The sequence below is a fragment of the Pseudophryne corroboree genome, chromosome 4, assembly GCF_028390025.1.
Source record: "Pseudophryne corroboree isolate aPseCor3 chromosome 4, aPseCor3.hap2, whole genome shotgun sequence".
NCBI classification, from domain to species: Eukaryota; Metazoa; Chordata; class Amphibia; order Anura; family Myobatrachidae; genus Pseudophryne; species Pseudophryne corroboree.
This window is the reverse complement of record NC_086447.1, coordinates 78,917,740-78,932,478: the sequence shown is the minus strand read 5'-3', so window position 1 is coordinate 78,932,478 and position 14,739 is coordinate 78,917,740. Positions and strand designations below refer to the sequence as shown.

Here is a 14,739-nt window from a genome sequence, read left to right as displayed (position 1 = left end):
TAGCTGTGTATCTGTCTACGTATATATATATATATATATGTGTGTGTAAGGATATATGCGCTGATCCACACAGTCCAAGTATTAATCAAGAAATATTTGATGCTCCTGAAGAATCCTCAATGGAAACAATTAGCAGTCCTCTGTAACCTCCTCAAGGTATTAGCCGTACCAAAGGCTCAATTGAAGTACATGTAAAAAGAACAGATGAAGGGCGCAGAGTATAAGTAAAATAATACAGCACTTGCTTTAATTGTAATATACATATACATACATTTAAGTTTCAGAAGAACGGCTCAGTAGGTCACCCTCGGTGCCTTCGGATAGCGTCCGATATGGTAAAACCTCCTGCCGGCAAATTCACCACTCTCGGGTTGAAACTCAAGCAGAGTCAGGGCAGCACTTGTGACGTCAGCACGTCTGGTTTTGTCATTGCCACGCCAATGCGTTTCGACCAATCACGGTCTTCGTCAGGGGGTGTGGCTACAAAATGCTCTGTCTCGTATTTATACCACTGGTATTAATTATCTAATCACAGTACTAGTGTTCAACAATAAAACATTATAAGCGCTAATATTACATATACATATACTTTCTTTGTAAGATGTACAACGCATTTCCCTCTGTGATGAGCTGGTTTCCTGGAATTCAGAAAACAGTGGCTAAAAATCAAGGAGAGTTGCACGAATTTATTGAAGAGACTTTCACCACCCAGAAGAAACAATTGGATGCTAATGACCAAAGGAATCTTATCGACTCATTCCTGGTGAAACAACGGGAGGTAATGCAGTACTTACTGGTTCTTGTATGATGCATTTAAAAAACAAATAGGGCTTGCATTATAGAGGAATGGGGCTGTCAAACTATTCATTGTTAGAACCACAAACTCCATTTACCCAGCAATGATGAGATTGGGGTCAAATACTTGAATCCCAGGGTCTCCATTTCATACTGTAGCTTCTATCTTGGAAAAGCTGTTTCATCTCATGGGCAGGACCCGCTCCTTCTGCAATATATGTCTACCTGTCTGTGTAGACCACATCGTTGAGTAAGAGTCTCTAATATTATACTGTGTCTTAATTGTGGCATTAAATGTATCACACTATTGCTTTTCCATTTATTTGAGGTACTATACAGGACACAAGGATTGAATTTAAGAACTGACCATTCAAATGGGAACTAATTTATTCTAATGCTTTTGTGTGTGCGGATGATATTTTTCAGTGTTGGGTTTGGGTTTGATTTGGAGTGTGGAGTGAAACGTTTCACACGTACTATTAATAGAGCTGCTTGTTGAACATCAAGTGATATCCAATTTTATTCCTATTTACCTCCTATGTTTGGGACCAAATCCTCTACAGGAAAAGCTCTCTCTAAGTGTCTGTTGATACTTACCCAGGGTTTAGAATGGGTAGATACAAAGCAGTTTTAAATCTGGGCCCTGTAGATTGATAGCTTGTGAGCAGGACCCTCTTACCTCTATTGGACGGTATCCAATTAGATGTGCTAGTTTTTCGGCCGATAAAAATGGACTGATATTTGACAAATGGTCATTATTAAGCTATCCAATTATAGCTCATTTTATCGGCTGAAAAATGCCCTGTTTTTGGCCGATACCACATGGGATCCGGGATGAGTGTCTGGACCCATGTGTTATTGTGGAAAAAAGGGTCTTTTATCGAGGATTATGCTATGCATGCATGAGGTACGAGAAGCATAATCCCCAATAAGTGCTGGGAACTGGGGCTAATTGGATAGCCCCGGCAAGTCCATTAGCTGCGGTAAATTAAAAAATTGTAACTTAGGATAGTAAAGATATCAGAGGGAATCCAATTTACCAGGTTGTTAGAATCCAGTATAAGCACAGTTCAGCAGCTCCTGGTGAGAGGAATTCTGTAAGGTTCAATCAGTCTTCTGGCAACCAGTCAGCTGTGCAATCTAGACATCGTTATGCTTGGTTGCGTTCTGACTTTGAATTGCTACAGCCGAGTACAAAGTCTTGCTTGGTTTCTGAACCTATGGTGATTTGCTATTCAGCCCTTGTATGAATTTCCCTCTGAAACTGCTTATTGAGTTGTAATCAGTATGATTTTTTTTAGTCCTAGCTACCTTGTATACCAGCTTTGTGCTGCTTAGTGGAGCTCATTTACTTGTGCTTTTTGGGAGATCTGTCAGCATTTCTCCATAGTGCAACTAATATGTGATATGCAGGAGATCTGCAAAGCATATCTCTGCAGTTCAATTACCTGTGTTATTTAAGAGTTCTCTCTGCATGTATCCACAGTGCAGCTAATCTATGCTATTTAGAAGATCTGCACAGCATTTATTTACTCTGCATTTATCTGTGCTTTTCAGAAAACCAGTAACTTGAAGCATTGCTCTACTATGCAAATTACCTGTGCTATTTGGAAGAACTGTCTGTACAGTACAATTACAGTATCTTTGGCATTCAGAAAAAAAATGTTACTTGCCAGCATGTCTCTACAGTGCAAATACCTATTCAATTTAAGAGATCTGTAAGCATTTCTCTACTGTACAAAATTACAAGTATTTTTTGGAACTTCCAACCAGCATCTCTTCGCAGAGCAATTACCTGTGCTATTCAGAAAACCTGCTAGCATACTCTTCAGTGTAAATTACCAGAGCTATCCTGAAGATTCCTTTAACTGTTTTCTATATAGTTTTATTATTATCTAGTGGTTTTTACTTAGCTGGAATATTCAACTACTGCATTTATTTCTTGACGCCATTAAGTTAAATGGGCATTTAGCTAGTGCTTTTAGATCCTTATGTCATTCAGTTGTTCTGAATTATGCTGTTCCCTTTAAATATATGTTCCTGTGATCGTGAGCCTGCCTGCAGCAGCCGAATGCCAGTGAACTATAGTAGTTTCTAAAATAGTGGTTGTTATATGTGAAGTACTTGGCAGTTGGTTCTGCATGCTCAGGATCATGGTAGGCACTCATAACACAGGCAATGTAATCTTTTGACTTGCCAGTTATGTGGGTACTAGGAGTGAAGCAGTTGCAAGGAGACTGGAGAGACAACAACTGAAGCTTAGAGCTCAGATTTAGAAGTATTTTATTTATAGAAAGAAGTTCCAAGTTAAGAGGAAACATGCATGACTGATAAGTAGGCTCAGGGTCATATCATCTGCAAATACCACATTACTTTTTTAGTAATGCAAATCTATGCATTTTAGGAAAAGCCAAGCCTTGAATTATATTTCACCAATGAAAATCTAACAGTCCTTGTGGCCGATCTCTTTGGAGCTGGCATGGAGACGACCTCTACCACTCTGAGATGGGGTCTTCTATTGATGATGAAATACCCTCAAATCCAAAGTAAGAGAAGGTTTTGTATTTCCAAATTATTCTAATACACATCACTTATCGGATTTTCTAAAGAAAATGCTATATACAGCAAGATGCATATATCAGCTAGGTGATACATTCTGTATAAATCAAGGGTCAGCTGTAATAAGTAATCTGAAAGTGTGAGTGCTCCACAGGTGTTCTTATGTTTAATGTTCCTCACCTATTATTTTGGAAACAGGGAAAGTCCAAAATGAGATTGATAAAGTTATTGGTTCATCGGAGCCTCTGGCCGCTCACCGTAAGGATATGCCCTATACGGACGCTGTTATTCATGAGATTCAAAGATTTGGAAATATAATTCCAGTAAATGTCCCCCATGCTACTACTCAGGACGTCACATTCCGAGGGTATTTTATTCCAAAGGTAAGAAGCAAATCTTATTGTGTATCCCATCATTGTACACGCGTCCTCATACGCTGGTGCTCAACTGGTACCAAACAGCCACTCGTTGCATGCAAGGTCCTGGGCAAACCGGCCGCACTGAGCATCTTTCCCACTCAAACTGTTCATCTTATTCTCATAAATAAAACAACTGGTAGTGAAAAAACTACTTTGCTAGATTACACTGATCAGTTTGTGTGACAGACTGTCTCCCGATGCGTCTGCAATTAGATAGCGGACACATCAAACTAAGGTTGACCCCTGTCAGCTCAGCCTGGCTGCACTGTCAGGTTGTAGGTCACCATGTTTTTAATCAGAGTGGCTGTGTGTGACATCACGCAGCTGCCCCGAAAACAGTCACAGCACTTCCCCGTTCATGCCGCCCCCCCCCCCCCCAACGTCATGTCGCCATCCTGCAAAAGCCCGCTGCTGTCAATCATCTTGCGGCCGCATCCTTCCTGGACGCTGCCGCAAGGAGAAGGGTTACGCACGTGCACTGCGGCCCGTGCGCATGCATAGACAATTTCATTATCCATTGGTAGCACAACTATCTCCTCTAGCCCCCAAGTGCGATGTCTTGGAGTAATCCTTGACTCCTCCCTCTCCTTCAAACCACACATTCAGTACCTCTCTAAAACCTGCCATTTCTATCTCAAAAACATCTCCAGGATCAGACCTTTTCTCACCCAGGATGCTACTAAGACCCTCATCCACTCACTGGTCATCTCCAGATTAGACTACTGCAATCTCCTCCTATCTGGCCTCCCTCAAAAATGCCTCTCTCCACTTCAATCTATCCTCAATGCTGCTGCCCGTCTCATCTTCCTCACCAAATGTACTACATCCACATCCCCTCTCTTGCAGGACCTTCACTGGCTACCCTTCCCATTCAGAATCCAATTCAAGCTTCTCACACTCACCTACAAAGCCCTCACCCACTCTTCTCCCTCTTACATCTCTGACCTTATCTCTCTTTACATTCCCACCCATCCTCTTCGCTCTGCTAATGTACGCCGTCTCTCCTGCCAACTAATTACCTCCTCCCACTCCTACCTTCAAGATTTTGCACGTGCTGCTCCCTATCTTTGGAATGCTCTACCTCTCCCCATCCGACTCTCCACCTCTCTACAAAACTTCAAACGGGCTCTCAAGACCCACTTCTTCTCCAAACCCCCACTGCTCACTGTCTACCCCGTCTGTGTCACTCTGGTCTGTTAGCCCCTCACCTTTTAGATTGTAAGCTCGCAAGAGCAGGGACTTCTTTCCTCATGTGCCTTTCCTTTTCTTACTTACGCTATCTTATACTCCATCCTCCCTTTGATGGCACCTAACCCCGGGTTTTCTATACCTGTCCTATTTTGTCCTGTACTGTAAGTGTGGTTTTCTTGTTTGCTCATTTTATTATGTACTCTGTAATGGGCGCGTTTAAATTTGTACAGTGTTATAGAGTTAACATCGCAACAAAACATGACAATTGCAATTAAATCGGAACATGTATCAGAGAATAGCCATATCAAGTAGTAGGCTTACTGAGTATTGGCTATGAATGTTGTATCAATTTTCTAAATAAAAGATGAACATTTGTCGGAATCCTTATTGGACTCTCTGGTTTGATTTCCATCCTTAACAATAAAAGTAATATATGAAAAAGCATGAAGATATATTGTACAGTGTATACATCGATACTGAATGAGATAGAATATGTGACACCCGCTGTTCATGTCTTGGTAACTTCGGAAGAGTTAGGATGTTGACAGAGTGATCGGGGGATCACCATCAAGTATTCTCAAGCTATACCAGTTGGTTAAGTGTAAGCTATTATGAATGGCTTGACGCGTTGAGAGAGGCAATTGTGCAATACAACTTTCCCACACATCGAAGAACCTACCTACGTGTTTTTCTTTGTTGAACATAGGGGGTCATTCCGAGTTGATTGTAGCCCTGCAAAATTTTGCAGGGCTACGATCATGACAATAGACATGCGGGGGGAAGCCCAGCACAGGGCTGTCTCGCCCCGCATGTCAGTGCCCCCCCCCCCCGCAGAAGTTCAAAAGCATCGCACAGCGGCGATGCTTTTGCACTTCAGGAGTAACTCTCGGCCAGCACAGCTTTAGTGTGCTAGCCGAGAGCTACTCGTCGCTCCCCGGCCTGCAGCGGCTGCGTGTGACGTCCGGCTGTCAGTTCTGACCCGAACGCACCACTGCGATAAACTGCAGCATGCGATCGGGTCAGAATGACCCCCACATTCTCCACCCAGTCCATCCGAAAAATATGGTGAAGCTTTATTTTGTATAAAGAAAAAGACGGAGGGCTAGGGTTTATCCAATTTTGTAGAATGTTTTTTTAAGCTGCAGAACTTAGAGCTAGCAGTAGCTTCTTACCTCCTTTGGTGACACGTTGAGATTTTGGGGGGAATCCAAATCAAGCCCATTCCGGGGAGAAGGGGACATAGTTAATTAGCGAGATCTCTGCATCATGTTTAATCTTTAGCCAAAAACCTTTGACGATGGGGCAATCCCATAAAGAGTGGAATAAATCCGCTAAACCTCCTTGACATTTGGGGCATCTATCTGAGGGGATTAGTCCCATTAGGAATTGTCTGTTGAGTGAGAGGTAGGATCTATGTGTCACGTTATATAATAGCACTTGATATGTGCTAGCCGATAATAGTTTACATGAGACATTTAGAAATCGCAAGAGATCTTGAGTCGATAAGGTGGGAAAGTGAACAAGCCATTGGCTCAACCCTGATTGGGACGAAGTGTGATCAAACAGAGTTTCCAAAGTGACGTAATAATGGGATATAGCTTTTTTATGGTAGGGACCCTGTTTAATTAATGTATCTAGAGGGTTAACCCAGTCCGAATCTTTAAAGTCCCTGAGCACCGTCGATATGTAGTGTTGTGCTTGTAGGAATGCCATTGGGTATGCCCGAAGAACTTCATATGTGGCTATAGCTTCCAAAAACATGAGAAGTCTCTTGTCTATTGTGTGGACTAAATGTCCAATGGAGTCTATCCCCCCCATCTTCCAAATGCTAAAGGGGTGAGCGGCCATGCCGCCCTGAAATTTCGGGTTTTTGCTGAAAGCAAGGTGTAAAGAGAGATGAGCATTTATGCCCACTTTGTTTCTCAAGATGTTCCATACTTTGTGTGTATTCCACAAAAGTGGATTGTCTCGTGTCGAGAGCTGGAGATCAGTATCTTGGGCATGAAGAAAGCTAGAGAGACTCATATTCACACGGAATTGAGATTGTAATGCAGTATTTGCATATGTGTTTGTGCCATGAATCCAGTCAGTTAGGTAGCGTAATTGAGCTGCATGGCTATAACGTACAATATCTGGAAAATTTATACCTCCGTTTTGTAAAATGATGCAAGCTCACTTCCCCTTCCAAATGAAGGACCGAAATTGAACATTAATTTGTTTGACGTCCTTTTGGGTCAGCAAAAGGGGCAAAACTTGTAACATATATAATAGTCTGGGAAAGGTGATCAGCTTAATAAAATTTGCTCTGCCCAGATATGATAAAATTAGATGATTCCAGCCCTTAAGTTCGGCACTAATGCCATGAATTGCCTTGGTGATGTTGTGTTTATAGAGATCAACAGGATTAAGGTTAAGGTTATTCCCAAATAAGTCAAAGAAGAAGAAGACCATTTTATAGGAATCGCACTGCAGACACAAGTTTTTTGATGTTCTTTTGGACAACAAATGTCCCTTTCCAAGTTTGTGACCATGATCAGTGTAAACGTAGAACTTTGCGGGTTCGCTTCACTTGCCATGCTTAGTGCAAGGTGGCTTGGTACGCTACTGCTGCGCTCACAACAGGTTACTATTCCAAATCGTAGTCCACGTGGATGGTAATGAAGCAAAAGTTAAAAAACATAAAATAAAAAAACTTGTGTCGATCATTTGTGTGTTGACCATTATCATGAAAACTTTTGAACCTGTCTCAATTTGTACCTGTCAACTAGCACAGTCGACCTTTACCCGCTGACCATTTGACCGTGTCAACTTATTGCATGTCGACCTATTATATGTCGACCATATGGGGTTGACCTATTGAATGTCTAACTAGACACTGTCTATCTATACATTGGAACCTTTGTTGGTGCTGCTTTCTTCTAAATGAGGAGTTCTCAAATCCAGTCTTCAAGTACTGCTAACAGCTCATGTTTTGTAGATTTCTTTAACCATAGGCAGGTGAGTGCATTTATTTTGCTTGGTCAGTAATTATCCCACCTGCAGAAATCCTCAAAACATGACTGTCACAATCCTGTCTAAATTTATAAAATTTGGTGCTTTACCTCTGCCATCTGTCCGGGATCCTGCATATTTTCTGCTCACTGTGATAAACAGCTCACCAGTATCATGAGTTACCTGACTGCTGAGTTCTCTGTCTGGATGGTGAAGCTAGTTAACAAGCAGCACCTGTGCTGATTAACCTTCTGTGGGAATACTAAATTCTCCATGCTGTGCCTACAGAGCATTGTCCATGTTGTCCTTATACTACATGCCTCCCTCACTCCAGTGGTCACCAGATACAGTCTCCGCTGCCTCTGCGGCCATTACAACCTTCATGTGGTCCCACAATGATGAAGTTCCCTCCAAAACCAGCTATGGACATCGTCATGACAGTTCCTGGTCAGCTGACCTTCCTGGGCCCAATCTGGAATCACTTCCTCGTCATGTGAATCCCTCATCCAGTCAGCAGTGAGCAAGAGGTATAAGTTCCAAGTCCCAGCACTGGCAAGCTGTCAGTGCTTTGTTGTCTCTCAGCCTGGAGTGAGCTCCAGTATTTCCTGCTGGTAAAGACCATCTCTAGCAATATCCATGTCTAGCACTACCTGTCTCCCTGAATGATTTAAAGGGCCACTACTGCAATAACATCGCAGCATTTCCAGATTCAGTGGTGTGCCATTCCAGTGATCCAGAGGGACTGTCCTGCATACCATTGCTGTCATAGAGACTTTGCTGGTTCCGTCCAGCATCTAGAAAACCTATTGTGTTGGTTCTGTCCAGCCTTCTTCAATCTACTCAGCTGGTTCCATCCAGCATCTGGAAAACCTGCTCTGCTGGTTCCGCCCAGCCTTCTGCAAACCTACTTCGCTGTTTCCGTCGAGCAACTGGAAAACCTGCTATGCTGGTTCAGCCCAGCCTTCTGCAAATCTACTCCGCTGGTTCCGTCCAGCATCTGGAAAACCTGCTGTGCTGGTTCCGTCCATCCTTCTCCAAACCTACTCCACTAGTTCCATCCAGCATCTGGGAAACCTGTTGTGCTGGTTCAGTCCAGCCTTTTGTAAACCTACTGTGCTGGTTCTGTCCAGCATCTGCAAAACCTGCTATGCTGGTTCCGCACAGCCTTCTGCAAACCTACTCTGCTGGTTCCATCCAGCCTTCTGCAAACCTACTCCACTGGTTCTGTCTAGCATCTGGAAAACCTGCTGTGTTGGTTCCGCCCAGCCTTCTGCATACTCTGCTGGTTCCATCCAGCCTTCTTCAAACCTACTCTGCTGGTTCCATCCATCCTTCTGCAAACCTACTCCACTGGCTCTGTCTAGAATCTGGAAACCCTGCTGTGCTGGTTCCACCCAGCATTCTACAAACCTGCCTTTCTGGTTCCACCCAGCAGTCTGAACTCCTGCTGTGCTGGTTCCATCCAGCATTCTACAAACCTGCCTTGCTGGTTCCGCCCAGCATTCTGAACTCCTGCTGTGCTAGTCCCATCCAACATTCTACAAACCTACCTTGCTGGTTCTGTCCAGCATTCTGAACTCCTGCCTTGCTGGTTCCTCCCAGCATTCAGAAAACTTGCCTTGCTGGTCCCTTCCAGTATTCTTAACTACTGCCTAGTCGGAAAGCCAATCCCGACATTCTGAAAAGCTGCCTGCTCAGAAAGCCAATCCCGACATCCTGAAAAGCTGCCTGTTCAGAAAGCCAATCCTGACATCCTGAAAACCTGCCTGGTCATAAAGTCAATCCCGACATCCTGAAAAGCTGCCTGTTCAGAAAGCCAATCCTGATATCCTGAAAAGCTGCCTGGTCGGAAAGCCAATCCTGACTTCCTGAAAACCTGCTTTGCTGGTCAAGTCAATCCGAGCATTCTGATTAACCTGCCACATCTGGATGAGTAGGAGATATCTCGAACCTGCCCAATTCTGCCCTCAGCTCTCAAGTCCAAACCCAGTATTTAGTCCTAGTCTGGATTCACATATAACTACAGCCGTGACAATGACCAGATGTTATAATCCACCACTGTAGTGGGTTCATCATTGTAGCAGGTCTCGGTCATTGCTAGGCAACCGGGATACAATGTCACATCGGACGCTGGTGTCTTACTGTAGCTGGCTGCTCTGTTTGCTGGTACTAGCTATTGCTATTGCTTAGCAGCCAGGACACCTGTGTAAAACACAGCAGTGTAAATTCCTGGCGCAAAGTGTTGTCAGCCCAATCTAGATCCTCAACAGATCAGTCCAAATAACAGATCAAAACAATATTCTAAGAAAAAACAAATGAGAGGATAGATCAAAGGCGATAACACATAAATAATTTTGATATACGTCACATAGTATGATGTCCTTTTGGATATTCACTCTTTCAATTCTCTCATGATATCCAGATGTCAAACATGAAAAAAAGAGAGATAGTACACATGCATGGGTGGTATTGCTTTCAACACTGAGTGAACAACCTATAAGTGTCCAGAAAATGAAGCCTGAAGTGCTGGACCCAACTTGATAGTAGATGAGAATAGTATCTCGCCACCAATTTGCCAATATTTTGTGGACGTACCGAAACTCACATTGAAGTATACAAGAACAGGTGTATAAAGGTATCTTTAAATTGCTATATCCCATGATGTAACATACCATGAATACGTACAACAGATTCGAACCTTTTAACACCTACAGAGGAGGCAGAGGATCTTTTTTAGGACAACGAGATTATCCGAGGAACACAAGGTACTAAACCCCAGGAAAAGGGGAAAGAGGGGTGGACAGAAGAAAAGGAGAAAAAAGAACAACATCAATAATAAAAGTATACCCACCTCCATCGATCAGACCACCAGTAACGATTCCGTGAAAATATTTAATCTAAGTTCGAGGGTCCTCACAGAAGATGAGGAGAAAATTCTACAGAAGGGACTTAAATTTGCCCCAACTTCAAAAACTAATTCTTTTGATGCTCATATAGATATACACAAATTCTCTAGAAAGTTAAACTCTCAAAAAGTTTTTCTCTATGAATAAACCGGAGGCAAATATAGAGAAGCTCGAGGAATCAACCCCCTTCAAGAAAAAATCCATCTTCTTTCCCTCTCATGTAAAGGGTTGTATGGTGGAAAGTTTCACAAAGTCAGTTTTAGAAGATGCGCATAAGATGAAATCCACCAGGAATAGGAAACATAACCATCATCAAAATGTAACCAGGAAAGAAAGAACGGCTATCAAATCACTGAAAGATGATACTAATATTGTAATCAAACCCTGTGATAAGGGTGGGGGAATTACAATACAGGATAAGGAAGATTATGTTAGGGAAATAACATCACAGCTCAACTCCAATGGAACTTATCAAAAATTAAAATCAGATCCATCTATCAGGATTAAAAATAATTACACCAAACTTATCACTAAGTACCTAGAGAAAGGTATTCTAACCAAAAAGGAGTATGGTTTTCTTAACATCGAACACCCCAAAACACCTACCATCTATACGCTTCCAAAAATTCATAAGAACCCAGAAAAACCACCCGGACGTCCCATAATTTCTGGATCAGGGAGTCTGACTACCAACCTGTCAGAAATGATAGACCATTATCTCCAACCTCTTGTAATAGAAGGAAAATCACATCTAAAGGATACCACGGATACTATCCAGAGATTAGAAAAGATAAGATGGGAAAGTGGTTTTTTCATTTGTTTTTTCTTAGGACACCTGTGTGTTTGTGCAGCTCTGCAGCTGCAATCTGTTAAACATTAAGTGGACTGGTCTTCCGGCACTCTGCTATTGGTCCCTGCTCCTGATAATAGGCAGCCAACCCTGCACCGTCTTGTCGGTGATAGCTCCAGAGTGACTGATTAGTGTTTAGTTGTTAGGCGCCGGGGTCCGCTTGATGGTCTGCGTGGCCCGGCGCCTAGCAACTAGAGACGCCGTGCACGTACAGCCGCCGGCTCCCTAGCAACGCTAGACGCCGGGCGCGCTGAGCCTCACGGACCCTAGCAACGGGGACGCCACTGGCGGACCACGTTTCCCGTTGCTAGGCTTTAGGAAATTAAGATATTCACCTGCTCTCTGGCCGTGCAGCAAGGCAGCTGCACGGCATTTATTCTAATCAGCCTTTAGCAGCTGATTGGAGGACTACTTGTTAAATACACTCCCAGGGCTTCTCACAGACGCCGGTAATAGCTTCCTGCATGCTGCCTGTGTTTGCTGAGAGTCTGTTTCCAGTCCTGCTGTATCCGGTCATTCCAGTCCTCAGAAGTCCGGTATTCGGGAGTTGTCATCTCATCCCAAGAGGTCGTTTGGTTCCCTGGAGTCCTGACTGATCACCGTTTTATATCCAGTGGTGTTCGTGAGTTGCGGCTCTGCCGTGTGTTGCGGCTCAGCCGCTTTACCTTTTATATTTTGTGTTTGGAGCATTTGCGGAGGGTTCCGCTTCCACAAGTCCTCTCTGGTACTCGGCGGTGCCGGGTAGGAGAATTGGACAAGTGGATATTTTGGTTGTCCTTTTCCCTGGCAGTTTCTCCGCACATATTGTAGTTTTGAGTTTGCTTAGCCCCTGGCCTGGTTGTTTAGTTAGAGGGCCTCTTGTTATCACCCTGTCTCGGGTTTCCCTTTGTCTCTCATTAAGACCGGGGGGCATCGAAGTTGGGCAGACATAATCCGCCCTTCAAACGCGGCTGCCAAGGGCTCAAGAAACCATAGTCTCGCAGGGGATTTCTGACAACACGGGTGAGACAACAGAGTTAGGGCGCCAGGGGCTATTTTCCTGTCCTGCTCCCTTCCCCAGCATTCCGTTCCAGTGCTCCGGTCCTTGCCATAAGATCTCCTCTGACCAGAGTGCTGGAATCATAACATTAGTTCTCAAAGTGTAGTTTGGAAACCTTGTCAGCCGGTCCCTGAACAATACTCTACCCTGCCTTGCCTTGTCATGTACCTAAAGACTCTCTCAGCTAAGTGACTGTGTGATAATATTATAGTATTTGCCCTTTGTTTGTGCATTTACTTTAACTGTGGAGCTCACCTGTGCCTGCTGGCATTCCTGGCTATTATTCACTGCAACCTCATATTGGACTGCTGAGTAAACTCTGCATACCTTGTGCTTTGGATTTCAATTGTGAGTTCCTGTGTTATACTTTATTACTCTGCTGCCTGAATCAAGTACTGAGTATATCATCATTTCATCATTACTGTGGATGTTCATTACCAATAGCAGTGGTCATTGTGCTATATTATTGTACTGCATTCAAGTTATGGTTCAGATCTGTGCACTCATCCATCAGCTGCTTTCCACCTATGCAAATGTATTGTGCTGCACTCTAGACCTCACATTACTCTCTTATGGTAAAGTCCACATCCACAGTCTGCTTATCACTATGCTGAGAGTTCCCTGCCACACCTTCCTCCAGTATCCTGAACACATAAAAAAATGACATGCTTCCAAGTTTTGGCTCCGCTGTCAATGCACAAGAGAGATTCGGTAAGCTGTTACAATCTCTCCTCTGGCACCTGAAGTAAAAATGCTGTAATCTATACCTTCAGCCAACTAGCCATTTGGAGTCAAGAAAGCAATAATTTCAGCTGATATGGCTGCCAGACGCTAAGAGCCACAGTATTATAAGTGGGAGGTGGTAGCATACCGCTGGCAACATAACTTTCTGGCGCACTAAGGATATCTTCACCAATTATACCTGTGAGACTAAAAAAATTATGAGATGGAAGCATATTAAACAGAAATGTGGATGTGAGAGTATGCCTACAGAATACCATTGATTTTATTGTTATGTTTTTATTTTAAACCATTGTGTTAACTAATAAATTGATGAGTGCTCTCTAATTGAGTAACCTGTACATCTAATACTCCACAGTCAATCTCCTGTGACAGTTTCCATACCATTCTGCATTTGCCTGCAGTTACCACTCCAGACAATAACTCTGCAGTCTCCAACCAAATGAGAAAGCCCCTATGGCTAGAGATTTAAGTCCTGGTAGCCAACTAAGTACCAACGTGTACATCGAACACTAAAAGAACAGTGGGTAGCTCTTATAGGCAGAAGACCCACTCATGGGCTCTAGGGGTCTGACACAATTAAACTGGAGCTCCCTAACATTATCACCAGCTCCAGACTACTGGAGTGTATGCTCAACATGGATTCCATCTTGCCAAGTCCTGTCCAAGTCTCATCCAGTATGACTCAAGCCGTGAATCCAGTTCTAGATCTTGTAAGCACACTACAAAACTTTGATAACATTTGATCAATGCTGTTACTGGCTTTCTTAGGAATGTCATCTCGTGTGGATGTGCTGCAGCAGCAGTTAACTCAAAACTCTCAAGAATTTGTGGACTCAGTTAACCCTTGCTGAAGTTGGTTGAGTGAGAAAAATTTGGATGCTACCTCTTCTTCCAACAATTCTAGGCCCTCTCAGTCTTACAGTATGGCTAATCCTAAATAACTGAAGGTATTACACCCGAAGATTAAACCGTTAATAAAAATTAATAACTGGTATTAAACAATTAATGCCAGAAATTCTTGGAAGTAAAGTGGACATTATACAAGCTTCCTCCCAAGCTCCAGAGACCAAGCAGACTACAGACTTTGGCTCCCCACAGTTGAGGCCTCTTGTCTGAGCAGGTAAGGTACTGGAGTAATCTACAATCCAGGCACTCTGAAGTAGAGTTTCAGAGGCACAAAGAAAGAAGTCTCTATCTTATGCGGAAGTGCTGATCACTTTATAAAAGACTGTTCTCTATGCAAGT

General features: G+C 43.3%; 1 protein-coding gene across 1 annotated transcript in view; it reads left to right on the top strand.

Moving 5' to 3' along the window:
- LOC134908930 (cytochrome P450 2C5-like) overlaps positions 1-14,739 on the top strand; it is a 183,141-nt gene that overhangs the window by 117,210 nt on the left and 51,192 nt on the right. The window contains exons 6-8 of the mRNA XM_063915184.1: positions 602-778; positions 3,200-3,341; positions 3,553-3,737. Coding sequence (XP_063771254.1) covers positions 602-778; positions 3,200-3,341; positions 3,553-3,737 — 504 coding nt within the window. The remainder of the gene's footprint in view (positions 1-601; positions 779-3,199; positions 3,342-3,552; positions 3,738-14,739) is intronic.